Source organism: Sclerotinia sclerotiorum, genomic scaffold (genome assembly GCF_000146945.2).
Source record: "Sclerotinia sclerotiorum 1980 UF-70 scaffold_6 genomic scaffold, whole genome shotgun sequence".
In the NCBI taxonomy this organism is placed as follows: Eukaryota; Fungi; Ascomycota; class Leotiomycetes; order Helotiales; family Sclerotiniaceae; genus Sclerotinia; species Sclerotinia sclerotiorum.
The window spans coordinates 1,464,538-1,489,498 of record NW_001820830.1 but is presented as its reverse complement, the minus strand read 5'-3'; the positions used below and the strand labels follow the sequence as shown (position 1 = coordinate 1,489,498).

General features: G+C 41.0%; 10 protein-coding genes across 10 annotated transcripts; 4 read left to right on the top strand and 6 right to left on the bottom strand.

The window, feature by feature from the left end:
- Positions 1–2,378: 2,378 nt before the first annotated feature.
- On the bottom strand, positions 2,379–2,859 carry SS1G_05390 (predicted protein; the record flags this gene model as incomplete). Its single annotated transcript, XM_001593912.1, has 2 exons — positions 2,379–2,568; positions 2,771–2,859. 2 exons carry the CDS (start codon positions 2,857–2,859, stop codon positions 2,379–2,381), a joined length of 279 nt encoding a protein of 92 aa, XP_001593962.1.
- Positions 2,860–3,111: 252 nt separating this feature from the next.
- SS1G_05389 (hypothetical protein) lies at positions 3,112–5,893 on the top strand (the record flags this gene model as incomplete). The annotated part of the gene is made up of 5 exons (XM_001593911.1): positions 3,112–3,764; positions 3,815–4,099; positions 4,150–5,004; positions 5,052–5,736; positions 5,786–5,893. 5 exons carry the CDS (start codon positions 3,112–3,114, stop codon positions 5,891–5,893), a joined length of 2,586 nt encoding a protein of 861 aa, XP_001593961.1.
- Positions 5,894–8,291: 2,398 nt separating this feature from the next.
- Positions 8,292–11,143, top strand: SS1G_05388 (hypothetical protein; the record flags this gene model as incomplete). Its single annotated transcript, XM_001593910.1, has 3 exons — positions 8,292–8,346; positions 8,657–8,691; positions 8,861–11,143. 3 exons carry the CDS (start codon positions 8,292–8,294, stop codon positions 11,141–11,143), a joined length of 2,373 nt encoding a protein of 790 aa, XP_001593960.1.
- A 533-nt stretch (positions 11,144–11,676) lies between these two features.
- Positions 11,677–12,694, bottom strand: SS1G_05387 (hypothetical protein; the record flags this gene model as incomplete). The annotated part of the gene is made up of 3 exons (XM_001593909.1): positions 11,677–12,032; positions 12,086–12,193; positions 12,247–12,694. 3 exons carry the CDS (start codon positions 12,692–12,694, stop codon positions 11,677–11,679), a joined length of 912 nt encoding a protein of 303 aa, XP_001593959.1.
- Positions 12,695–13,450: 756 nt separating this feature from the next.
- Positions 13,451–14,030, top strand: SS1G_05386 (conserved hypothetical protein; the record flags this gene model as incomplete). Its single annotated transcript, XM_001593908.1, has 4 exons — positions 13,451–13,541; positions 13,598–13,632; positions 13,690–13,747; positions 13,819–14,030. 4 exons carry the CDS (start codon positions 13,451–13,453, stop codon positions 14,028–14,030), a joined length of 396 nt encoding a protein of 131 aa, XP_001593958.1.
- A 1,731-nt stretch (positions 14,031–15,761) lies between these two features.
- SS1G_05385 (hypothetical protein) lies at positions 15,762–16,896 on the bottom strand (the record flags this gene model as incomplete). The annotated part of the gene is made up of 3 exons (XM_001593907.1): positions 15,762–16,467; positions 16,528–16,758; positions 16,817–16,896. The coding sequence occupies 3 exons, from the start codon at positions 16,894–16,896 to the stop codon at positions 15,762–15,764; spliced, it is 1,017 nt and encodes a 338-aa protein (XP_001593957.1).
- A 678-nt stretch (positions 16,897–17,574) lies between these two features.
- On the bottom strand, positions 17,575–19,395 carry SS1G_05384 (hypothetical protein; the record flags this gene model as incomplete). The annotated part of the gene is made up of 3 exons (XM_001593906.1): positions 17,575–18,692; positions 18,740–19,326; positions 19,385–19,395. 3 exons carry the CDS (start codon positions 19,393–19,395, stop codon positions 17,575–17,577), a joined length of 1,716 nt encoding a protein of 571 aa, XP_001593956.1.
- A 1,702-nt stretch (positions 19,396–21,097) lies between these two features.
- Positions 21,098–21,917, top strand: SS1G_05383 (60S ribosomal protein L42; the record flags this gene model as incomplete). The annotated part of the gene is made up of 4 exons (XM_001593905.1): positions 21,098–21,100; positions 21,471–21,563; positions 21,619–21,803; positions 21,878–21,917. The coding sequence occupies 4 exons, from the start codon at positions 21,098–21,100 to the stop codon at positions 21,915–21,917; spliced, it is 321 nt and encodes a 106-aa protein (XP_001593955.1).
- Positions 21,918–22,907: 990 nt separating this feature from the next.
- On the bottom strand, positions 22,908–23,756 carry SS1G_05382 (hypothetical protein; the record flags this gene model as incomplete). The annotated part of the gene is made up of 2 exons (XM_001593904.1): positions 22,908–23,521; positions 23,600–23,756. 2 exons carry the CDS (start codon positions 23,754–23,756, stop codon positions 22,908–22,910), a joined length of 771 nt encoding a protein of 256 aa, XP_001593954.1.
- A 218-nt stretch (positions 23,757–23,974) lies between these two features.
- Positions 23,975–24,121, bottom strand: SS1G_05381 (predicted protein; the record flags this gene model as incomplete). Its single annotated transcript, XM_001593903.1, has 1 exon — positions 23,975–24,121. The coding sequence occupies one exon, from the start codon at positions 24,119–24,121 to the stop codon at positions 23,975–23,977; it is 147 nt and encodes a 48-aa protein (XP_001593953.1).
- Between the last annotated feature and the right edge of the window lie 840 nt (positions 24,122–24,961).

The window sequence follows — 24,961 nt, the reverse complement described above, 5'->3', positions numbered from 1 at the left end:
TTCCTTATAATAGATATGTTTATATCTAATTATTTCCACAGCTAAACACATATACTATATGTATCTATACCTACTTTTATTTCTTGTTCATTCCCTTTTTATCTTTCTTCCACTATCTATCATCTAATAAAACCAGCTCAGTGAACAGTAACCTACCAATCTGAGATAATTGATGTACCCAATCCTAGTTTGATTGTAGAGGTACATGGGAATCTAGTACACAACTCCTATCTTATTTTTTTAGGAATAGGTGGGTAGCACTTCGGTATGCAATATATATGATTGAAGATGAGATGGATTGGATAATAAGTTTATACTTGTATATATATATAAATAACGAAGGACTTGGATTAAAGGGTTTGGTTGATTTTATAGGTAATAAAGATGTTGGTTTATAGTTTATGATGTGTTTATGATATGGATATCTATTAAGAAATTTGTACAGAGATATTGGGGCTAGCCTTCTTATTTTCTATTAGAGTCTAGGGGGGGAGGATAGCTATGGTTTTTGTCATAGATTGGTGTCGATATTGCTTGTTCGTCTGTTCTGATTCTGCTGGACTTTGTTTATATATCATGATTTTAAGTTCCGGATATTGTACTATTTGGATTATTTAGATTTTTTGCCAGTGATTCATTCAATGAGTTTCTATGATCTAATGTATACTCGAGATTCAAGATTATATTTAACTGGAGACTTTTAGTGATTGAGTGGTAATGTGTTCTTGAGGCTGTTATCTTGCTAACTATTAGTGCAGCATGGCTATAAGGGTTCATGCTCTCTGATTTCGCTAGATGTGATTCGGATTCTTTTTTGAATGTTCTGTAGATTATAAGATTTATGGAGAGGGTGGTAGATAATTTGACTTTGGATTATTTTTGGTTTCAGCCTACTTCCAGTCTAGTTGCGCATGCTCCAATACATAAAATGCTCTAGTATATACTCAACCAGCTGCAGTTTCCAATCTCTCCACTACTGCTCATCTTCTCAACTAACAAAGTAAGCACAAAAGCAAGAAAAGATGAGACAGCAAAAGCTGTCTAGAACCCAATCATTAAAAACAACTTAGAGCCAACGTTCATAACCGACTCGACTACATAATCACCAGCACTGCGGAAAAACGAACCTATTCGAGACTACCGATATAAAGTATACAGAGTAGCATCAAGGGGCTGACTTGATGTAGTACACCATCGCATTCGGTTACAGCTTCACTTATGAAAGGATCGATGCGGTATGGAGGGAAGCTGCACAGGTGCTATCGGCAGCTCGCATGCATGTGGCAGTGTACATGTGTATGTCTGTAGGATTCCGTTGCATTTGCATGATTTTGTAATGGCATTATGAATGTTCTTTTTGTTCTTGAGGCTTGGATAGGTGTGTTGTTATGAGAATTGATTTTGAGTGTAAGTAGGTAAGATCCTAGAGGAGCTCGAGTGCATCGAGTTTGAGAAATTTGAGGTGGGCGGAGGTAGATTGTGATATTATGATGAAGGATCATGGATCGAGTAAGAAAATAGGATATCAAATACAATGTCTTACACATCAAAAGCTGTGCAAGAGATCAAACTGCTGTCGAGTGGATAGAGACGTCATAGGGATGTCGCTTGTGTTTGCATGTATTTGGTATGACGGAGTGTCCTCCTCACATTTTGTAGCACCATTCATGAAGATGAAAACAGGGAATAAAGAATGGAGAAGTTAAAGAGGCAAGAAAGTTATCCATCAATCTAGCAAATCTCTCATCTGCATGATCGAAAGTTGTAATCCTCGTAAAACTCATGTCTATTCAAAATGGGATCATGTGACTTACACGTGATGATGACTTTTGATGCATCCCTGACTTTCAGGGTAGCATTTATTTCCTTTTCATCATTCTGGCCCCCAAAGAGGCATACACGGACATAAATGGAAGGCGAAAAAGGTACTGTATGCATGAATATTTTAAGTAGGAAAATTATATTCTTCAAGTTTATTGTTCTTCATACCTATTTTATTACAACCTCATGATGCCCATATACATCTACTCCGTAATATACATATGAACAGGGCGTAAAAAGATTCAAGACAAGACGGTGGGTGAGTGAGTTTGATTTCAATCCAGTTACCCAGACCAGCTGCTGCCTATTTTCGCGAACATCTCCCCCAGAATCTTTTTTTCGGTTGCTCGCCTCACTTCTTTTCTCAGATGCAGCCGCAGCCTCACTTATCATACTCCGTACAGACATACATTTTGCCTTTTTCATTTCATTTCTTATTATTATCTTCAACCTTAATGTATACTGCAGTATAGAAATGAAGATGATTTGATGAAAAGAATCTTCTACATCTGATCTATATAAATTCACTATTTTGTTTTATTTAGTTTAATTGCTCATTATTTGTTTGCTTTTCCAAGGAGGAGAGGCTTTATTAATTGGTTGTCGTACCTTTCTTCCATTGTTGCGCGCCCGGTATCTGTCTCAATGCCCGATTCTCTCACCGAAATCATTCCCTCATGATCATCACTAAAGAAAATAGTACGCGCACCACCTTGTAAGCACTTTATCGTTGCTTCTTCATCAGGACTGCATATATTCAATTTTTAATATTCGCCTTACTACTCTTTCTTCTCTTCGCGAACCATCCTAGGTATACTTTTTCACTTCCACGTTCAATATCTATTTATAGTCGTATGTCATTCATAGTCATGATTTCGTGATTCATGATTACTTCTAAGCGTTCGGGACATTTGCCCCGTGTGTGTAAAGGTTGTCTTTGCTTTCTCACTCAGTGCTAACAGCTCTGCTCATATCGAAGATAGTTTTGGTAGACTCGTTCAACTCTGAGAGTCGAAAAATCCAGAACTCTTCCTCCATATTTTTCGATATTTTCTGTTGGTTTGTTATATTGATTTGAAAAGATACTTGTCGATGAATTGACTGACAGCTAATAGTAATGTCGATGCATCCGAACGATCCCCGTAATGGGAGTCTTCCACCCCTAGTACGATTCATTTCTTTTACCCTTCAATTCTCTCCTGAGCTTCGATCTGATGGAAAATCTAGTATTATCCTTCACCTCCCTCGATGCATACTTCAGACTCCGGATATGGTTCCACACGTGGAGAGATGGCTCCACCATCATTGGATCTTCCACCTCAACCTATTGAGATTGATCTGAGTAATTCATGGACCCTTCCACACCCGGCTTTCCCTTCAATTACTTGGGAACCAACGCTACCTCCCCATGGATTTTCTGATTTGAACTCCCCATATGAACCAATTTCCAGGATCCAACAACTGCCAGTGGATCGGACGACAAGCCAGGCCCCATTACTCCAATGGTATGCTGATAATGATGGACCTTGGTATCCTAAGACTATTTCAGATCCTGTCCAGGACGAGAGAGCAAGTATCAAGGTTCGTTCAAATAATCGAGCACCCGTTGCTTTTGCTGGACCATGTCGTGAACAAGATCATTTGGGAAATGGATCCTTTCATTTCGGCGCTCCACCACATTCAGATTCCGGATATGGAACCAGAAAAAGTGTTGGAAATGCTTCAGTCTTTAGCACTGATGTGAGTGATCGCGATCAAGACTGCCAAAGCTTAGCAGGTCATGTTGCAGATTATCAACAATTTCCAGGATTAAATGAAGCATTGCAATCCCGTGAGAATAGGACAAGCGAACCATGGCCATTACATCTACTGGCGTCAACCAACTCTCCAGGTCTATTTTGTTCAACATGTCAAAAATCCGTCAAAACGAAATCAGAGTTAAAGTACGTGTTACAGCAATACGGGTTGAGGAAGTATACTAATTTTTTTATAGGAAGCATGATTTACGACATAAAAAGCCTTTTGTCTGCAAGTATCCAGGTTGCACAAGGACCGAAGGATTTAGCACAACCAACGATCTAGATCGACACACCAAGAGCAAACACCCTTTAGCTACGACAACGAGGGCGGAATCAATGAAGAAATACCACTGTGTCGTATCCGGATGTAAGTCCAAGGACAAAGTTTGGCCCCGACTCGACAACTTTCGGAGCCATATAAAACGAGTTCATTCCAATTACATCGAATCGGAACAGAGTTTTGAGAAAATTATACAAGAGTAGGTCTCTGAAGATTTTGGCAACAATATGAGCGACTAACATATCTTAGGGGAGAATTTTACGAACAGTCAGGTTTGACTCGAGATGCCCCGCTTCCCGCAGAAGTGTCTACCCAAAGTACCTCGCACAACAGGGAAATTAATGAAAGTTTACCCAGAGCCCAGGATAATAAATCCAATTGCAAGCCCACCTGTCCAGAATTGATCCGGAATCTGGTTGCCCCAATGGATACCACAATTGACAAACCTTTCGTCCCGGATGCCAATGACAGGAGCACTACCATATTTGGACCGAACAATCCTACCTCGGATCCACATACCAGAGATACCATTCAACCATCTGAATTACATCGTCATCCAATTGGATTTATCACCAAGATCCCAGTGGAAAGTGTTCTATCAACCCCAGTGGGTACGAAGAGTGCATTGGATGTTAACCTTGATCATGTAAGCCGTCCATCGGTGGAGAGAAATCCATTGCCATCTGCAGCTAAGGTGCCTCACCTTAGTAGCGTCTCAGCCACAGATGCAGCCATTACCGAAGTAATTAGATCTGCGTTGGCTGAGACGAAAAATGCATCTAACGTTGGTGCATTATCGATGGGACGGAAAGTTTTGCCTAATGAAAAATCTTCTTCCGATGATGCCTCGGGATCCACAGCAGATAAAGCTGCATGCTCAATAGATGACCTTGAAAAGTTCATATCTTCAACAAAGTATGATTCTGTGGCCCAGGAAAAAGCGGTCGAAGTTTTCAAAACCCTTCAGAAGTTTGGTTACATTATTCAAAAGGATCCAAATCATACTCGAAAACAAAATATTGGATCCGTTGCTAGTAATAAAAGTGACAAGCAAGTTATCTGTCAGGTTTGTGAAAAGTTCAAAGGACGACCTTGCGAGTTAAAGTAAGATCAAATTTTCTCTTGCATGACTATTGCTAACAATTAGACAGAAAACATATGAAACGGCACGAGAGGCCATATGGCTGCACTTTCTTAACCTGCAATAAAACATTTGGAAGTAAAAATGATTGGAAACGGCACGAGAACTCACAACACTTCCAACTCGAAAGTTGGCGCTGTGATAAGGAGAAACCCGAAGGAGGCGTATGTGCCAAAGTCTCTTATCGCCGTCAAACGTTCCAAGATCATCTGAAAAAAGATCATGGTATGGTTGATCAAGATGCTGTCAGGATAAAGGTCGAAGCTTGTCGTATCGGTCGGAACTGCCAGTCTCGTTTCTGGTGCGGTTTTTGTGAGAAGCTCATTAATCTTAAGAGGAAAGGTCTTGATGCATGGACAGAAAGGTTTGACCATATAGATGACCACTTCGTGGGACGTAGGGATATGCAAAAACAAGGCATCCAGGATTGGATACCAGTTGATGGCGATAAACCTAAAGGTGATGCTGCCAGTCCAAATTCTTTAGGTGAGTCTTCACCAAAAGACTTTCGTGAGGAACCTTCCCCCAATTCTATCAACGATTCTGGTAGAAGTTCACCCGAGCCTGTGGGTATCACCAGAGCTTCACCCGCTTTGGTAGGACAAGAATCTACGCTCTCGAAGAAACGAGAATGCAGCGATGATGGAAATGATAGACCTACAAAGTATACGAAGATTATGGAGATTGTTTACTGTGTAAGCATTATCATTTATTGTGCCGCATGCAATGCTAACATAACTATAGTGTCAGTGTTCGGATGATCCAGGACGTACTCTTACTCTCAGCCCAAGATGTACCTCCTGCAATCATCATAACTGTAATGATTGCAAACGATATTTAATTGACAACTGAAAGGGATGAAATATTTTAACATGTTAGAGGAATTTTTAAAGTTTCAGCAAATAGTTTAATGATGGCTATCAATTGAAGAATAATTGTGTAAAAGTATATATGGCTTACTATGATGATGGTATTGGGTAGGAATTTGAAAACAACAGGGAGGAATATATCCAGGGATTTTTTTTCCTTTGGCGTTTACACATTTAACCTTGCGGAAGAAGGAAATGCAAGCTTTTTTCTCTGATTTTCCATGGAATGTAAAGCTTAGCGAGGGGCACAGTAACTCGTAAAATGACTCTTCTAAGTATATTGGATGGAGTAGATGATGGGTAATTGATATTTTGGATACGTCTTACTTTTTACTGACCGTGTTATTGACCGTGTTGAATGAATGCTCCAATGATTGATTGATCGGTTGATTGTCTAAGTAAACCAGAATTTTTTTTAATAAAAAAATAAGATTCTCAGCCGCACCTGCACTGGATATTTTTTTACCATTGGTGTACATACCTATCTACTCCAACCAACAGGACCCTTCGAGTTCTTCATCATTACATACATCTCACATCCATAGCATCCACCGAGTAGCTTTCGCTTTGTAGTTTATATGCAGTTTAGATTGCTTACTTGCTTACTTACCTACTTATTTGCTTACCTACCTACTTAACTTACCAATCTAAAGAAGTTAGGAAATTACAAAGTTACAAAAGAGGAAAGATCTCGGGCTTTGGATTTGGTTTGATATGATTTGATACTTACTTATATATTTACGAGTATATATAATATATATACTTATTAAAATATTTTAAGATTATTGACTTATTTATTATTTATTCTTTATGGAGTAAGTTTTTATTCGTTCTACGATTTCTCCCCCGGCTCTTTTCCCCGCCCCCATGACTCGGTGAATTAGTTTGGTTTGGTTTTTTATTCTTTGAGGTTTATTAAATTTTGTTTTGATAGTTTTGGATAGTTTTGTATTTTTGTAGACTGTGTAAAGTTTGTATTATTTGTATATTATATTATACTACTAGTTCGTGGATAAGCTATGGACTAAGGTTAAGCGAGGTTAGGGTGGTTTGAGAGAAGTAGCTAGAGAGGTTGTATGGAGATGGAGATGGAGATGGAGATAGAAATAATATGCTTTTACTTATTTGTTGAAGATGATGATAATTATGGGCAAGTATTTTTGTGTTCTAGAGTATTTGGTTTAGTACTTGGAGGGGTTTTTTGGGGGGGGTATAGAATGGGGTAAATGAGAAAGTGTCTAAGTTCAAAGTAAAGAATAGGAATGCCAACGAGCGACCGACCGACCGAACGAACGAATGAAAAGTCTATATTACAATTTACAACAAATATTAAACGCTCGCTCCCGTCAAAACTAAGAATTTGGTTCCTGGCTTAAACCAATTAGATGAGTTGTGTGTGTGTGTGTGTGTGTGTGTGTGTGTGTGTGGTGAGTTGTTATCTCGGTGTCCAAACAAATCAATCATCTTTGAAAATTGGGGGCCAGTGTTCCATTTCTGATGATTGTTGGATATTTTAGGGGCTGAAAATGCTGACGCCCGAAAGTAAGTAAATTTGATGGATGGATGGGTAGATGAAAAAGAGGAAATGATGGAAATGAGGAAGGATTCGAGAATATTCTTGGCTGTGTAATGAAATGAAGATGTGCTTTGGATAGAAACGAATGCGAATTTGGTGTTACATGCATATGGTTCTGCAGTCAGTATATTCTATGCTCTACTTTGGAATAAATGGCGTAGCAAACGAAGAACGAAACAAAGGGAGCGGATGAAAAATAATGTTTCTCCTGTGAGCCCAACGGAGAAGTTTCCTGATGACCGAGTGGCTTTCATATCACACATCACATTCAAAAGAGTGAACAAATTCTGAAGAATTGACGTCGAGGTCTGCCTAGCGGTCGCCTTATCCGCCTTACGCCATTTGCAAGGGTAAATTCTTTCTCTCATTGGTTATGATGTAGAATGCGTGTTCAAAGGTTGTAGAAAAAGGGAAAGCTCCAAGAGAGCAGATGCAATGTATGGAGAGAGTCAATCTGCACAATTAACTGGCTCGGTCAAGTATCCACTCACATCATCGATATTCGACATGGGGAAAATCACTTGAGTCTTGAGGTTATCTGCAGTGCCCCGCATAGGTGCTTCAACCCTTCAAGCCTTCAAGGGACATGAGAAGAATGAGAGGCGCAGCTTTAGGGGAGTCATAGATCTCCAATACATTTCTAGAGACTCAGGGGTTTATGCAGCACCTTTGACTTGTGGAAACTTTCGAATGTATGAGAGAATGATTCTTCACCGGGTTATCTGTGGGACCTTTAGCTACCTTCTTCTAGGTATGCATCCATGTTTTTTATTATGAGATGCGGCTCTTTTGGTATGCGCAAAATATGTCAGTTCTAAATGATGCATACATGAACGTTGTGAGGATATTGCTGGGGCTTGGTTCGCATACTTTAGAGATTTGATGTGCCGATTCTTATTTCTTTGTTTTTGGTGTCATCTTCATACATCATCTTCATACATCATATTTACTACAGATAATAAACTGCGCCTATCTCATCTTCGTTGCTTCGCCTCAGACTTTCTCCAAGTCTGAATACCTACATACCTCCTATCTACATGATTGAAATTCTACCAGTGAATTTTCATGAGCTGATATTTAAATTCACTGTTTTGGTTGCATAAATAAATCAAAGGTCGTGTACGAAAAAAGATTGATTGTTTGCTTCTTAACTCAAAGGATCTGTTGTAGTCGCGCCGCATCAAAGTGGAGATACTCGAATTCTGGTGAGTCTGTTTGTTCTATTTGTTGTCTCTTTTGTCCTGTCGCCCCAACTCATATGCTCAATTTTGATACACAAGAAGCTCATACCCGTCGTAGGATCAATAAGAAAACAAACAAATACCAGCTTTATTCCTTCCAAGCTTACTAACTTTGTTTATCTTTCTCTTCTAGAAGCTTAGCTTCACCCTATTTCTCCCCATTCAGGATCTGGGGGCCAAATACCAAAAAAAGCAATTCGAAGACGCATTTATCTTGACTACTATCCACTTTCAAATTCTGGATATCATGTCATACGATAATTTATCATACTCGACTATGGAACCACCTTTCTTTCAAGAGAATAGATCAAATCCTCAATCTTTCCGTCATGAGGATTTGATGGATATTGAAAGTTCCTGGATGGAGAATATTGATCCACTTCTTCGTCAAGCTCAAATTGTCTCTCCAGATTTCGATTATCAACAAGATCTACCACAACAACCTTTACAAAGATTTATCACAGAGCCAGGAAGAGCTTTCTTCACTGCCGATGCAACCATGACTCACTTCAATAACTTTTCCCGACCATTACCTAGAGCATTCGAACCCGTTGGTGTCTTTCCTCAAGATTCTCGAACAAGAATGATATCACCTTCTCCATCCCAAGAATTATCTTCCAACTGCAGTAGTGCCCGAAGTCCAGGTACCGAAACAGATTGGTATCATGATGGACTCTATTCCCCTCAAGGTCAAGAATATTATAATCTACCCATCACAACTCACACCACACCTACTCAAAGATTCACCGATATATATAATCAATCACACACTCAACCACTACAACCCGCTGGATATCCTTGTGTTAATCTTAGCGATGTTCAAGCATTTGCTGATCCGCAAGAAGTCAAATTCGAAGTCGATGATTCATATCCCAATATGGATATGCATACCGATTATGCAATTCAAACTTCTGACTCGAGCAGTCATAAATTAGCTTCTCATATATTACATTATAGAGATGAGGGATTGGGAGCTTCGATTCGAGATGCTGCTTCTCCTCGAGCAGTTTCGGCTAAAGCTTCTAATAATGATAATACATCTACAACTTCTGATGCTGATGCTGATACTGATGTTGATGCAGAAAGCGAACTAGATGTTGATGTTGAAACCAATGTGGAAATGAATAACGAAGCAGAAATTGATCCGGAATTACTTCCCCCCGACATTGAAGAGGAAGAAGAAGAAGAACCATCCGATGCAGAGTACACACCACGTCCCTCAACCCGAAATCCACGTAAACGCAGCTATACCACCAAAACCATCTCACCCCCCAACACAAAACGCAACCGCATCTCCAAACCCTCCTCTACATATACCTCCAAATCATCCAAAATCTCTCTCGGCAACCTATCCTGTAAACAATGTACCCAAACCGGATTCAAAGACCCCAGTACCCTCCAACGTCACATCGCCTCATCCCACACCCGCGCCTTCATCTGCGTCTTCGATTTCGCCGGCTGCAGCAGTACATTTGCGTCTAAAAACGAATGGAAGCGCCACGTATCATCTCAACATCTCAATCTACAAGCATGGGTATGCACACTAGGAGCATGCGGAAAAGTACCACTATCATCGCATTCGAGCGCGATGAGGAAAGTTACGGGAGGAGATATGCATGGAGAGAAGATGGAGCAACAGAGAGGATATGAGGTTAAAGGAGCAGAGTTTAATCGTAAGGATTTATTTACGCAGCATTTGCGTAGGATGCATGCGCCGTTTGAGGTGAAGAGGAAGGGGAAGATTAATAGGGAGTGGGAGGAGAGAGTGAGGGAGTTGCAGAGGAGTTGTGAGAGGGTGAGGAGGGAACCGCCGAGTCGCTTGGGGTGTCCGGTTGAGGGGTGTGCGATGGGGAGGTTTTTTGAGGGGAAGACGTGTTGGGATGAGAGGATGGAACATTTGGGGAAACATTTGGAGAGGTTGGGTGGGGGAGGGGGAGGGAATTCAAGAGGAGGTATCAAAATGGGTAGTGCTGAGCGAATAATAACAGAACCCAATACGACCCACACAGAACCATTCAATCACTCAACATCATACCCTAGCAATTGCAAAACAACCCACGAACCCGAACCCGCACTCAATCCCCCAAAAATAAACCATCAAAACGATCCCCTCTTCCTCGAATGGGCTGTACAGCAGAAAATTATCGAGCGGAATCATAGTCAAAGTCATAGAGGAGAATGGAAACTCTGTACCGGGGTCACAGAGACTGGAAGTGGAAGTGGAAGTGAGAGTGGAAGTGGATGGAGCAGAAAAAAATATATAGTTAGTACTAGAGATACTGATTCGTTGAAGAGAGATATGAGGGAAAAGGTTAAGGGATCCCGGGATTATGAGGGTGTGCTTGCAATTGGGGAGGTTGGTGGAGAGGATGAGGAAGGAGATGAAGACGCAGAGGGGGAGGATGAGGATGGCTGATTAGTTATGAGTTATGAGCAACGATCTAATGTATGTAATGTTACGGAAGGAATACTTAGATAGCTATAGGTCGATAGGATATCCCAGATATTTTGAAAATTTCATAAATGTTTATAATATTATGAATTTGTCAATATTATAGATTTTTCTGATTTTTTATTTCTTATTTAATTTTTGACAAGATGATGTATGGATATATATGGATATTTTTTACAAGCAAGGAGTGAGGAGTGAGTAAATATTTATTATTTATGTTTATATTTTATTCTCCATTACGACACAACCTCAACCTCGATATGGATGGGATATGTAAGTGTAACATCTTAAACTCAAATCAAGAGTTTATAAATTTTGTACTTCTGTTCGCGGGGAAAAAAGAGTTGAATTTAAATTTGTACACAGGACCTACTGGTTTTGTACTCCTGTATATATCCATTTAAGCATTGAAGACATGGTCAAGTTGAGTCTGTAACTAAAGGAACAAGACTTTTACTACCTCTCAAACACTTCATGCAACACAAACCTCAAACCATTTACCCTTTATTAATAATCTCTGAGCTTCCAATAATCCTTGCCAGCCTCTCTTCACTCTGTGCTTCACCCTCCTTAAATCCCATCGCACTCGCTAAACTTCTCGCTTCTTCATATCTTCTCCTAGCTTCCTGTATATTTCCATCCATTTCGGCGAATTCTCCTAGATTATGTGTTGCCACTGCACAACCTATATCACACTCTTCAGTTCTTTCTGGTGGTGATATTTTGGCGCATATTTCTAAAGATTTAGTGGCCCATGCGCGGGCAATTTTGATTTGTTGAGAGCGGGATATTATGGGTTGACCTGGTTCTGGTGGGGGATTTTGTTGAGCTAATGATATAGAGAGATTGTTCACTATTAAAAGTAGTTAGTCGGTGGTCTTTTGAAAATTGAAACTGATGACAAACTTAATATGGCTGTGTGGCAGGTAGCGGGAGTAGATAGTGCTATAGCTTGGAGAAATAATGGTGCAGCGAGATGATGCTTATCTGTTGCCTCGTAATGGTGTGCCAGAGCTAGAAAGACAATTAGCTGAATTCAACTTGATGACCCTGATGGGAAAACATACTTTCAAAAGTCCCACCCATTTCTTCATCCGATAACCAAACTTCTTCTCCAGGTCTAACTCCTTCTTTTTGTCTTCTCATTTGTTCTTTCAATATAGTCTCCACTGCATATACCAAGCTTTCTTCTGCTTTATCCGGCTGCAAAACATATTCCCCATTGTATAAATCAGCAATTTTAACACTGATCTCTATCATCCTCCTAAGAATTCTTGTCCTCTTTCCAATATTCCTTTCCAAATCTCCCAATTTCTCCATCCATTTCCCACAATCATCCCTCATAATTTCGTATACACCAATAGCCTTATCATAGGCTTGTACCTTTTCCAATAAAACACAAACTGAGATCTTGATTCCAAGATACTCATCAGAAAATGGATCCATACCCATCTCATCGGCAACCCTTAGTGCTTCTTTATAGTATTTTACAGCGTTCTTAGGTTCAAGAGACATGTTGGTGTAGTAAAGCGCTTTCCGCAGTTGCTTTGCGACAGGTTCGGGAAAGGCTTTGAAGCCGTCGATTATGTACTTTTTATACCACCAATTGATATATCCTAGACAAAAAACTCCAAAACCTATGCTGAATTTACATGTACTGAATTAGCGTTGTCTTTCCAATAGCAAATAATAACAACGAATATGAGGGGTAAAATACGCTATGGTAGCTCCGGTCATGCTATATGGATGTGCTTTGAAGAGTATCTTGACATTTCTCGAGAAAGAACCTTTAGAAGGGTTGACCTTAGGCTGTGATCGTGTTGATTGCCATCTCTGCTGTTGTGTTCGACATGATATAGAGTTTCTTGTAGCAGGTCTACTTGGTCGTGTAGCTTGGACTCGTTGTTGACGAAGACATTGTGATGCGCGATTTGAAGGCGCAGCAGACCCAAATGAGGTTGCAAATCGTGGTGTAAACATTTCAGAAACTGCTTCTATAGATAACGCACGATTTATGATGAAAATCAAAGAACAATTGACGTTGGCGCAATTCTGAAGCTTTGATCGTCTGGAGCTTCATGAATTTCATATTTTCCTATCCTGCAAGACATTTCGCTTGAACTAATTCAAATACCCCTGTCTCCCGCAATGCGCTAACTAATGATTGACGCTACCCCACATCCTCGGCGACATCATCATCCTTTTGAATTTCACTCGCATCGAAATATTTGTCTTTAACAAAACTTTCATTCTCACAACTTTATTTTCAAAATGGCTGGTAAATTCGAACCTAAAACTCCTGTTACTCTCAACCCACCGAAATACGATCCCATTTCAGTGGAAGAACTTGCAAAATGCAATGGTATTTGTTACCGCTCTATGATTACCGAGGATGAAGTACTAACAAACATGTGTAAGGTGCTGATAGCGAGAAGTGTTATGTTGCAATTAAGGTACAACCTCGAGTCTGCATGTTTTACGATGCAGCCTAAAATACTTATGGGACTTAGGGCAAAGTTTACGATGTAACTGGAAACAAGGCATATCTGCCAGGTGGTGCTTATAATGGTACTTCTTCTCGTCCCTCATTCCTTTGGTACTGCATATTCTTTTCGCTAACCTTTCTTTTTCGCCTCCAGTATTTGCCGGCCACGATGCCTCCCGCGCTTTAGCTAAAACTTCTACTTCCGCTGACGATGTATCACCCAATTGGTTCGATCTTGATGACAAAGAAAAGGGTGTACTTAATGATTGGAATACATTTTTCTCGAAACGATACAATATCGTGGGGCTAGTTGAAGGGGCGGAGAATCTAGATCCAGAGGATAAGTTAGATGGTGCCTCGAGTTGAAAGGGGGCGAATACATGGTGGAAGTTGTGAAGGTAGAACAGGCTGTGGTGGGATGGGTAAAAGAATTTGATTTTACGAATTATGATCAGAGGTTAGAGTATGACCGGCAGATGATATAGTTTTTGATTCAGTCTTGCGGGCGTTGGGCTGAAAAGTTAGCTTGTCACTTGATGCTTGATGTATGTTTCTACCGGGCAGTTGGACTAAGAGTCAATATCTGGTTAGGTCATATAATGCAAGTACTGTGAGCCATTGTCACTTCAACTCGATGTTCACCTAAAAACCGGACGATATAATCAACAACCTCGTTTACCATGTATCCACCTTCATCTATCCCAAATTCCCCCCAGGAGAAAATAACCAATCGCGCTTCTTGATCCCTTTTTTCCCCATTCAGAAAGAAGAATTTAAAAACCTCGCCCCCTAATGTGAGGCCGCGAGAGCAAAGCATAGGAGGAGTGTTTTATGAAATAACCGGTTATAATACCCTTTTAATATCTACGCCATGAGAGGGGCCTGTATGCTCCAGTGTTCAATCTAACGTGTTTGTCGACGAAGAGCTTGCTGTAAAAGGGCTTGGTTGATAGATTCACGATTATATCTGTATCTTCCAAGACCATGAGCTCTCAAAGCCAGCCACCAGCAATAATAGATGTGGTGTAGAAAAGAACTAATTGTCATTTTTGCATTTATTCATCCATTCATTCATCTGTCTACCTACTTATCTACCCATCCACCCATCTACCAACCCATCCACCCCGCAAATTTTCTTCCGAAACAATCAATCATCCTAATAGTCATCCTTACAAAATAAAAACTCTCAGGAATCACGCGAAGTGAAGCAAAGCCAAAGCAAGCGAAATGAAACGGGCAGATACTTATTCAACATCATCTCCACCTACCTATACATCAGCACAATCTGAAAGGACAAATCAAAGTCTATAGAGATAGAGAAGTAAACATGATGTCGCTTTAGCCATCAATTTCACCTAAGCGTGCTAGGTAGGTAAGTAAGACTTACGATGCTATGGGATGGGTCTATAGTATTAGACGAAGAGAGATTCACTGTGCTTGTGCGTTTATATGATGCCGGATTCGGAATGGGATTTGAAGGGCGGATTTTACGAAACTTAGATGTAAAATATATCGATACATGACGAATTGTACGTAGTTTTATATTTATATTTCAAACACTTATCAAGGTTTTAGATATAATTATTTTTTGTACGAAATCCATCAGTAAAACCGGTGATTTGTCAAAAGTATCAAAAATCAAGCAAAAATTTGAGACAATTTTATATTTCCTAAAACGTTTCCTGAAACTAATAGCCAGAAAGTAGGCTATCCATCCGATTCCACTACAATCCATCATCAACCAAATTCCTTTACGCCTTCCTAACTCCTCAGACAGTAATTCAAAAAACAGAGCCCAAATAAAATATCCCGAAGTAACCACGCCTCAAACACCTTCCAAATGCATCTCGAACTAGAGAAGATCATGTTGGCACAATTGAGGATAGACGAAATCAAGGAAGCGAGTGAAAACCAATGCAAACCTCCAACTCGCGTGGCTAAGTAACTGACACCCAGTCCCACAAACGATTCGCCCAAAAACCACGTACCGCTGAAAAGTAATATCCAAAGGCGACGACTAAAAATAGACTTTTCATTTGTGCTATGCAAGCATCTTCATACCTTGCGGAGAGAGAGAGCTTGTGACCTCAGGGATAATCATTTTTTCAAAACGGCATCGTACATTGTGACCAGGATTCCGATGCCGGTTCCAACAAGTATGCTTTGGTAACCTCCATAAAGTGCCGAATTGATTCTAGCCACTTGCTCAAGATCTATGAGCCCACCAAAACTTGCATCTTGACCGTAGACTATGTATGTTACGAGTCCTTTTACGATATTGAATGTTAATGGATCAAAGGAATATCGCTTGGATCGCGTGCTAGGTTTGCTTGTCAAGTTGAAAAAGTATGCTCCAAACAATGGCAGCAAGAGACTTGTGGATAACCACAAGGCAAAAGGACTCCAAAACGATGAGGTCAATAAGAGGAACAAATCCGGAATTTTTACCGCGTATTCGGAGGTGGTAAGGGAATTAATCGGAGGAATTGTGAATGCGTATTTGTTCTCCAAAAGCTCTGGCTGAAGTTGTAACGCCTCTGATAGTAGCATAATGAACTCAAGGGCCACAACATTTGATATAGTTTCACGGGCAGTCTCCACAGCCTCGACGACTCCCAAGTCCTTGTAGTATTCATTTGCTTTTGCGCGTAAAACTGCTGTGCGGCGATCGATAACATCTGCAACAACGGCTGGAGATGGTGGAAGAGGAACATTTGAGGTAAACCTAAGTGCGCTAGCTTGAGGAGTTTGTGTAAGAGCCATATTAGAGCGCGCAATTGCTCGCTCGGGTTCTGAATCGTCACTTAAAAAGTGTTAGTGATTTTGAACAGAGGAACGCGCCGGGGCGTGTCGCAATACTTACGTAGTTTGATTCCCGACCTCGGAGATTTCAGACGCAAGTCTAGTTCTGCGTCTCAGCGATCTTTTTGTATCCATCTCGTCGTGGGTAGAAGGTTCCTTCTTTACAGGTGATGCACCGGATCTTCTGTTATAATATGGTATGAGTCGTGTTTCGTTGGCTAGTTGCGATTCGTTCTCAACCAGGTAATCCTCAAGCGCAAGCTCAAGCTCTGTCTTCTTAATACCATCAATACTGAAAGAACTGTTAGTGGTTTTATTGAAAAGTTAATGAGATATTTGGTGTCTCATACTACTTAAGTCCAATCGAATCTGCAAGCTCCATCAAATCCCCCTTTCGTTGCGCCTTGATCCAATTTGCTACCCCGGACATGGTGATATATGTTGTCTACTGAATGCGATCACGATTACTATGTTTTGATAAGGCGTCTGGAGGGAGAGTGCGGGGATTTTAAGTCTGCCTTTTGCGGTTCTCGTGCGAAGTTTGAGTAAATAGTGTGGGGTGCTCGATGTGGAAGGAATCGCGTAGCATGTCAACAAAACAAGCGCTAGAGATCCACGTGACTGCTCTGAATTGACAAGAGCTAATCCAAAACTAGAGCTGTTGATGCCGTCGTGAATTTGATGGCTCTGTATAGCATCACAGTAATTTTTCTTAAAAGTGGTTCAAGATTTTTGGATTTTTGGAGGAAATCTTCTTTATGCAAGGCTGTCCTTGCCGTTGTCATGGGAGATTCAAGTATAAATACTCGAGTCCGGGGGAAGGAATGTGCGTATTCTAGAACCTGCTGGGAACAGGTATGCACCTGAGTAACCTAGTAATGCAAACGTCATTCTCAGTCATCTCTTTATTTACACCCCATCCAACGGTATAATGAAATTGATGCCATATGGCAAGTAATGATAAAAAGATGACGTTTCAACACAATCTTTGTACTGCACAAAGGTTGGGTAATGGGTTAAGAATTGACATTAAGATCTTTTGTATTCATCCTTGACCGTTGCGTCAAACAATGACCATCAAGCTGTCTGGTATTATGTAGGTAAGGCACTAATCCACAATATTTACAAAGCGCTCCTCTCCTCTCTTCATCAATCGCACTGGGATGAAACCTGGGTGGAGTTTCAAAGTGATGACTGACGTAGCCCCTCTGATCGTCTCTCTTGCTTTCCTTTGCGCCTTACTGTACAATTCTTTTTTCTCGTCGATGGACATGGCCAAAACTTCTTCGTCTGTAGCCCATTCATCAACAGCAAGCTCTATCGAGTACTTTTGGAAAATCACAGCAAGTACAGCCATAATTTTGACCTGAGCCAATCTTCGTCCTAAGCAAGATCGAGCGCCATCAGAGAATGGAATATACGAGCCTCTTGCTGGGCGGAATAACGCTGCTGATGCGTTGTTCCCTGTAAAGCTACCAAAATCATCCTCCTCGGAAGATTCGGCCGCGCTGTCATCTTTTCCTACTTGCTTAATGAGCCATCTCTCAGGTTTGAAATCATTGAGATCATCGTCCCTCGATGTGATCTTAGAGGGCTCGTTCGGCCAATATCTAGGATTTCGATGGACACCAACAGTATTGAGATTGATATGAGCTCCAGCGGGAAGGATTATCTTCTTTCCATCAATAAAGATTGTTTGATCATGGCCTTGACCCACTGATTTAGGGATATTTACCACAGGAGGCATGAGTCGGAGTTGTTCATTGAGCGTGGCTCCCAGCGTACCGCCCAAGAGGGTGTTTATATTTGTATCATAATCCCAAGTCTCAGGGGCGCTATCGCCAAATATTTTCTGGACCTCCTCTTGTATTTGTCGTTGAGATCTAGGGTTGATGGCCAATTCCATAAGGGAGAAGTGAATCGAGTTTGCGGTAGTCTCATGACCAGCGACAATCATGACGAACGCATTACCGAGGATTTCGGAATCCGAAAGGGCAACTCGTTTAGCTTGACCTTTTTCAACTCGGCTGGGTGATGTTTTAGAAGACACTTGCGCGCTCGTTGGCCCGTATGAACTTTTCACTAAAGAGCCCATTATATCCATACCCTCGCTTTCTTTACCTTCCGTAGCCTCCTGAGCCTTTTGGGCAAATAATTCATTCATGTATTGACCCCAGTTTTCGAAAGATTCCAATGCCTTTTGAGCGGAATGGAAAGGCATCAATTCTGAAAAGGTTAGTAATGATAAACACCGGACTATTCCCTGTACTTACTCAGAAGCCATTTTGGAAGAAAAAGAACCCAGATTAAAGTCTCTAAAAGTGTACTCAAAGATCTCTCGAAGCTCATGGTATGACCTTCAGGTGCTTCATTGCTGCTATAAACAGATTCTTGTTCCTTGGTCTTCGGTTTTTCCCCTGGCCATAATAAACGGACTCCAAATCCAATCTTACTTATTATATGCAACGTGATTCGCATTGTATCGGTGGGCACTTCTTTCAAAGTCAAATCTCCTCTTCCATCAGGACCTAGCCATTTTCTCAACATCCCCTGTGCTTGTATACAAGATTCGGCAAACACCAGCGCATTATTCTTTTCCGTAAAAGTGGGTGCAGAGATCTTTCTATGCTCCCTCCATTCAATTCCTTCGGTTGTTATAATATTCCGACCAAAAATCTCGAGGATACGGTATGATTTGAGAGGTTTGGGGAAGGCATCTCTACGACTTGTGATCTGATGAATTGCTTCTGCATTTGAAACAAATACGAGAATCGATCCAGGAGAAACGACCAGAAAAGTATCCCCCGTTTTAGCAAATGGATCATAAAGTAACTGCCAGCACCAGTCTGGTGTCGTATAACTAAACTTAGTTAGAACACCCTCGACAGTAAATCTTATCATGACTCACTCAATCCAACTTTGCGTCCATGACTTTGGTAGTCTTTTAATGAACGGTAGCCATATAAGATGAGTTATCAACCAGATTGGGTTGTAAAGATTAATCGCTAGAAATGATTAGAACGTGAAAACCAGGAAGTTTGATTTGACCCACGGGATATCACATATGGCAAACCTGAGCGTCTAGCAGCTGTGATATTTTTCTGTAATCCCACTATAACCGTATACACCCAATAAATCGGAAGTGTAGTTAAAATAAGAGTGAACAATGGAATCATTTCAAAAATATACACGGGCCACTGTCACTTATCGAATATGTACCGAGGCAGTAAGACACAAGAAAATCACAAATCAGCAATTAATTGTTGAAAACATTAAAGATTCAAGGGAAAGCCGAACCATTATGAGGTAGAAGTAATTCTCCATTATAATGGTAGTTTGAGACAGCTAGCCACGACTAATAAAGTGTCATATACTCGGATGCTTGCTTTGCCGCTCAGAAAACTGGGAGGAGAAGCCGCTTTCATCGGCATTTTAACCAATTAGCGTTTCTAGAATAGATGCTATCGTTTGGAGCACGAACGAACGTGAACCTTCTTCAATCCATGATTCTAAATGGATTGGATCTTGTCCGGTCCCAAAGCATTCCGGGACGTGTGTCAAATTAGGTTTGAACTATGCAGGTGGTCACTGTACCATGAGCTATGAATGCAGATTAATCTAAAAAAGAATTGGAATTGATTCAATTGGAGTATGAATATTGAGTATCATAAAACCTTTCAAACTGGTCCAGATTTAAAGTTGCACTGTTTGTTACCATGAAATCGCAATCCCATGAATATTTTGGCAAGATGAGCCGGACGTTATTTCAAAGAGGTCCTTGATATGGAAGAAATTCGGACAAGGTTGACTTTGCCACAAGCAATAAAAATCATGACGTCCATAGCTATGACCAGACGTCTTGATTTGTTTTCGAATTCGTTTTCGTATTGTAATCGCACCGTCGATTGGCAAAAATGCATGAGCTGTTCACATTTCCTGTAGACCTTTGCCGCGTGGTAGCGTGCTTCGGATGTTGAGCAGCCGTGAGGCGTGCGCTTTGCTTGTCTTGTGAGTTGTGTGATCCTTCAACTTGCTGGAAATTTGAAGCTACGAGTAGACTCAAATCCAACGATCCAATGATGGGTAAACACCTGATTCACTTGCACTTGAATTATCTCTTGCAAATCTTTGCATGTAGGCGAGGTATAGAAATGGTTAAGGAACGAGATATTTCGAGTGAAAATCTACATGTCAAAAGATAAGCTGAGAGGTGATTTTGATATCGAGATAGATGGATTGGTGATAGATAATCTACACGAATTCAAGAGAGGGAAAGGCGAATGATTGCGCTCTTCTGCGACTAAATAGATGAAAACCTGATGACTTCGACTTTAGGCTTTGTGAATGAGTTCTATTGGTCATTGTTATTCGAAAACTCCAAACCACCTTCACACAGGTATGAACAAGACAGTACTGACGAAAGTAACCGTCAACGATGTTGTTTGAAATCTAGACTTCCAGATCATGCCATTTACACGTGACCATTATTTACACGTGATAACAAACCTCAAAGCGGCATGGCCCTAGTTCCAAGCGAGCTTCCCACACTTGAGTTTCCCAAATTTCAAAATTCTTATCAACGACGATACTAACAACAATCAATCCCAGCGACCACCAGATAAATCGCCAAGATGGTACGTTTGATCTCACTCTGTTGTTGAATTGTTGAGGGCGCTTCAAGTCCGATGGAGAGACCTTGCTTGGGATTGTCGGAAAGGGAAGAACGAGAATTTAGAATTTCGAGAGAAAATATGCGACAATCTGGTGGAAAATGATGATTGATGAAGAGAACCATGGCTTCCGGCGCATATTGAGCTATCCTCGAGCTGCCGAATGAACCCCTCGTCAACATCATCTCTGCGACAAGACGATTTTGCAGGCAATTTCTAACACATCGAATGATGGTCAAGATTGTGGAGTGGGGGCGGAACTATATGGAGAAGCGCTTCAGCAGAATGATTGTGAACGGGCTTAATCGAGGCTAACATTTCTCCTTCCTCGCAGGTCAACGTCCCAAAGACCAGACGCACTTACTGCAAAGGCAAGGATTGCCGAAAGCACACCCAACACAAGGTCACTCAATACAAGGCTGGAAAGGTACAAAACTCGATCAGCATCTCGAAGATTTATCAAAATTAATATGTTGGACTAGGCTTCGTTGTTCGCTCAAGGAAAGCGTCGTTATGATCGAAAACAATCCGGTTATGGTGGTCAGACAAAACCCGTTTTCCACAAGAAGGCAAAGACCACAAAGAAGGTTGTGTTGAGATTGGAATGCACATCTTGCAAGACGAAGGCACAGTTGGCATTGAAGCGTTGCAAGCACTTCGAGCTTGGGTATGAATTCTCAATACTTATTCTTGTCCAAGAAGAGCGCAGTATATCTGAACACGGAGCTAACAATTTAATAGTGGTGACAAGAAGACCAAGGGTGCTGCATTGGTATTCTAGATTTGTGCATGCTATGGCGATTCTGTTTTCATCGGGACAAATGGATGGGTCGACGGATTTTGCGAGGAACATACACAAATACTCAAATGGTCGAGTGATGGGGCGTGGAGAAAACGATGTGGTTGTACTCCTTGTACCTCATCCTAAGTTACCAAATGAAACATAGCAAAGTCTGCTGATGACATACCATATTGGAGGTTTTTTATGTGATAATGCTTGAAGGTATCTGCAGTAGCTTACATATTCGTGATTAGGATATGGTGTGGAAGTGGACAATGAGAAATGTATCACAATTAATTTCCCTTTTTATGTATCATGCTGATGATTGATGATTTGGTTGACACCAAGGATGTACGCGTCAAGTTACGAACTAGTGCTACACGCAATATTGATCCATTTCGGTGATTTCAGTATTCAAGTGGTCTTCACAAGTCGTTGTATTGTCATCTCTAAAATTTCATCTAACAGTCAAAATGCACGAGGCCTCTATCCAATAAGTTCAAAAAGGTGTAGTGACTGGGCCCCAATCATTTCCTAGACGGGTTTTTCATAGGCATCCTTTTGTTTTTAGGTCAATCGATAGATTATGACGGTATTATGTTTACGGAGGGCGCCCTATCACACTATATCCATGAGGCAAATGATGGATGATGCTACCACTTTATTGCTCTGCTCGGGATGAGGATTTAATTTAATTGAACTTGAATTTGAATTGTTTGACTCCAGTATGAAGAATAGATTTCTTGGGGGTTTTTTAAAAATAGAGCTTATAAGACTATTTGTGGGCTCATGATCAAACAGCACTAAAATGCCACTTTTTGCTTACTTTTCCGTTAATAGATGTTGACCACTCTAAATTCCTTTCATTTAATACGGTTATACTTTTACTAGGTCTTACAGTAACATACGCTCACCATTCTTGAATACAAGGAAGCAGAAGCTACAAAACCGAGTGTTAAGAAGTATACTACTGTATTCTTGGGACTACACTTAGAACCCCTTTCCTAACATAACCGTCTCACCCCCTCCATACCACAGCTGGCCCCTCCTACAATCCAAACCCTTCTCCTGTCCTACAATCCACTCTCCATCCTCATTTCTTCCTTCTCCCTCCCGTGGCCAGTACTCCTCTTTAAGCCACACATTGATTTCCTCAATCAAATCTATCCAAGCTTGTCGTTTCTCAGGCGTATCATGATTTTCCTGCGTGAGAAATCGTCCAACCGTGATATGTGAACTAGGAACTACATAACGGGAGTCAACGGAAATACCCGTAGATCGGGCCAGCGTGAATAGAGATTGGCGAAGATGATGATAGGTTAAAACATCATCTTGGGCCGTTCTGGGATTGCGGGATGATGAATCCGGAGTTGAGGTGAGTGATTCTCCGGCGGCAGGAAGAAATGAAAGGGCAACTGCGGCGGAATCATAGGACAGTGTAGGTTTGATGAGACGAGCTCGGTGTTGAAGGGGATAATCTGTCATGGTTGATATGGTAGATGTACCGAGCTGATTGATGATGGAGGTTATTTCCGGGGAGGTCAGTGAATGGGTGATTTCAAGCGCAGTAAGGTGCAACTTGAGCAGGGGCATAAGCCATAGCCCTGAGGTTTATGTCAGTGGTGAGAAATAAGACGAATATTAGAAAGGTCATGGCTAAGCGATGGTGCATCTTCACATACTCGGAGCCAAAGTAAGCAGTTTCTGTTGGATTTTCCCCACTAGAGTTTTGATATGTTGGGGAGGACGCGCCCAGAATACCAGGCAATGTCGTGGATCCTCAAATCCAGGCTCAATATTGGGATCCTCCAGTTTTTGAAGAACCGTATCCATTATCATTTCCTGAAAATCAGAAGCCAGTATTTTGGCTTTCTGTTGAGCATTTCGAGTTTCTCGGTGAGTTGCATACTTAGCTTGTATTTCGACCTGAGGAGATTATCAGTTCAAAGTATGTAATCAAGTAAATCACTAGTATTTCAAACACACATATGTTATGTGATCAATTTGTAAAGGCTCGAAATGTAAGTAGAGCTGTTGGTTTGACGGGATAGATGGTGTCAACAGTGAAAACTAAATACCGGATCATCGTGACATGCTTCGATCAAAGCATCATAGGGATTGGCATATTTCGCAGTATCAATACCGGATAAGTCCTCGAATTTGTTCTTCGAGTCCGCCGAACCAGCCAAAGTTATAGGAGCCATTTCCCGACCTCGGAAAAGTAAAGATCTTCTTGGAAGGGGAAGAAGAGTGGAAAGAATGGGTATCAAGCAAAACAGTACTCTATTTTCGAAGAAATGATTGTCCCTTGAAGATGTGTACAAGAAAGGATTTTCTTCCTAGGTAGATAAATCTTAAACGGAGTATATACATCAGTGGGATATGTCTATCCCAAATTGGCTGTATAGTGGGGGAGGGGTTAGTTTCGGAAAATTCCGAAGAAGTTACAGAGAGCTCGGACCTTCATCTGATTTTGTTGAACCTTCGCCCATACCCACAAGCTTTTTAATCAAGCAATTCAAATCCCATATACTGCAAATAACAATCAACGTATCGATACTCTATTGTTGTCGCACCGTCAGTGGCAATTTTCTGACACCAAAATGACACCAAAAACATCTCACCATCAATCATCTGTCTGGAGATGATCTTTGGCTTTGAGGTCAAAGATACAACTTATGGAAGAGATTGAGGACTAGAGCTCTGTCAACGTTTTGACATATTTCCATGATGAGCAGAATTATTGAGGACTGTCCATTTCCAATACATCTTCTGATGGTTCCCTTTTTATTTTTTTAATATTTTTTTTGAGGATCATTTCTTTGAGATGTGAATGAATATGAATGAGAATTCACTTACCATTGGTGTTCTGGACTTTTCACCTCTGACAGGGCCCAAACCACCTCGAGGTAACGACCTTGGCCCATTAATAAAGAATTGACTCTTTTCGTCTTTTATTTTTAGGGAGGCCTTTGATTGCAGTATATCCCATCGATCGCGTAGATTTTGAAAGTTTTATCTCCTTCCGGAGTCGTTGTATCGCG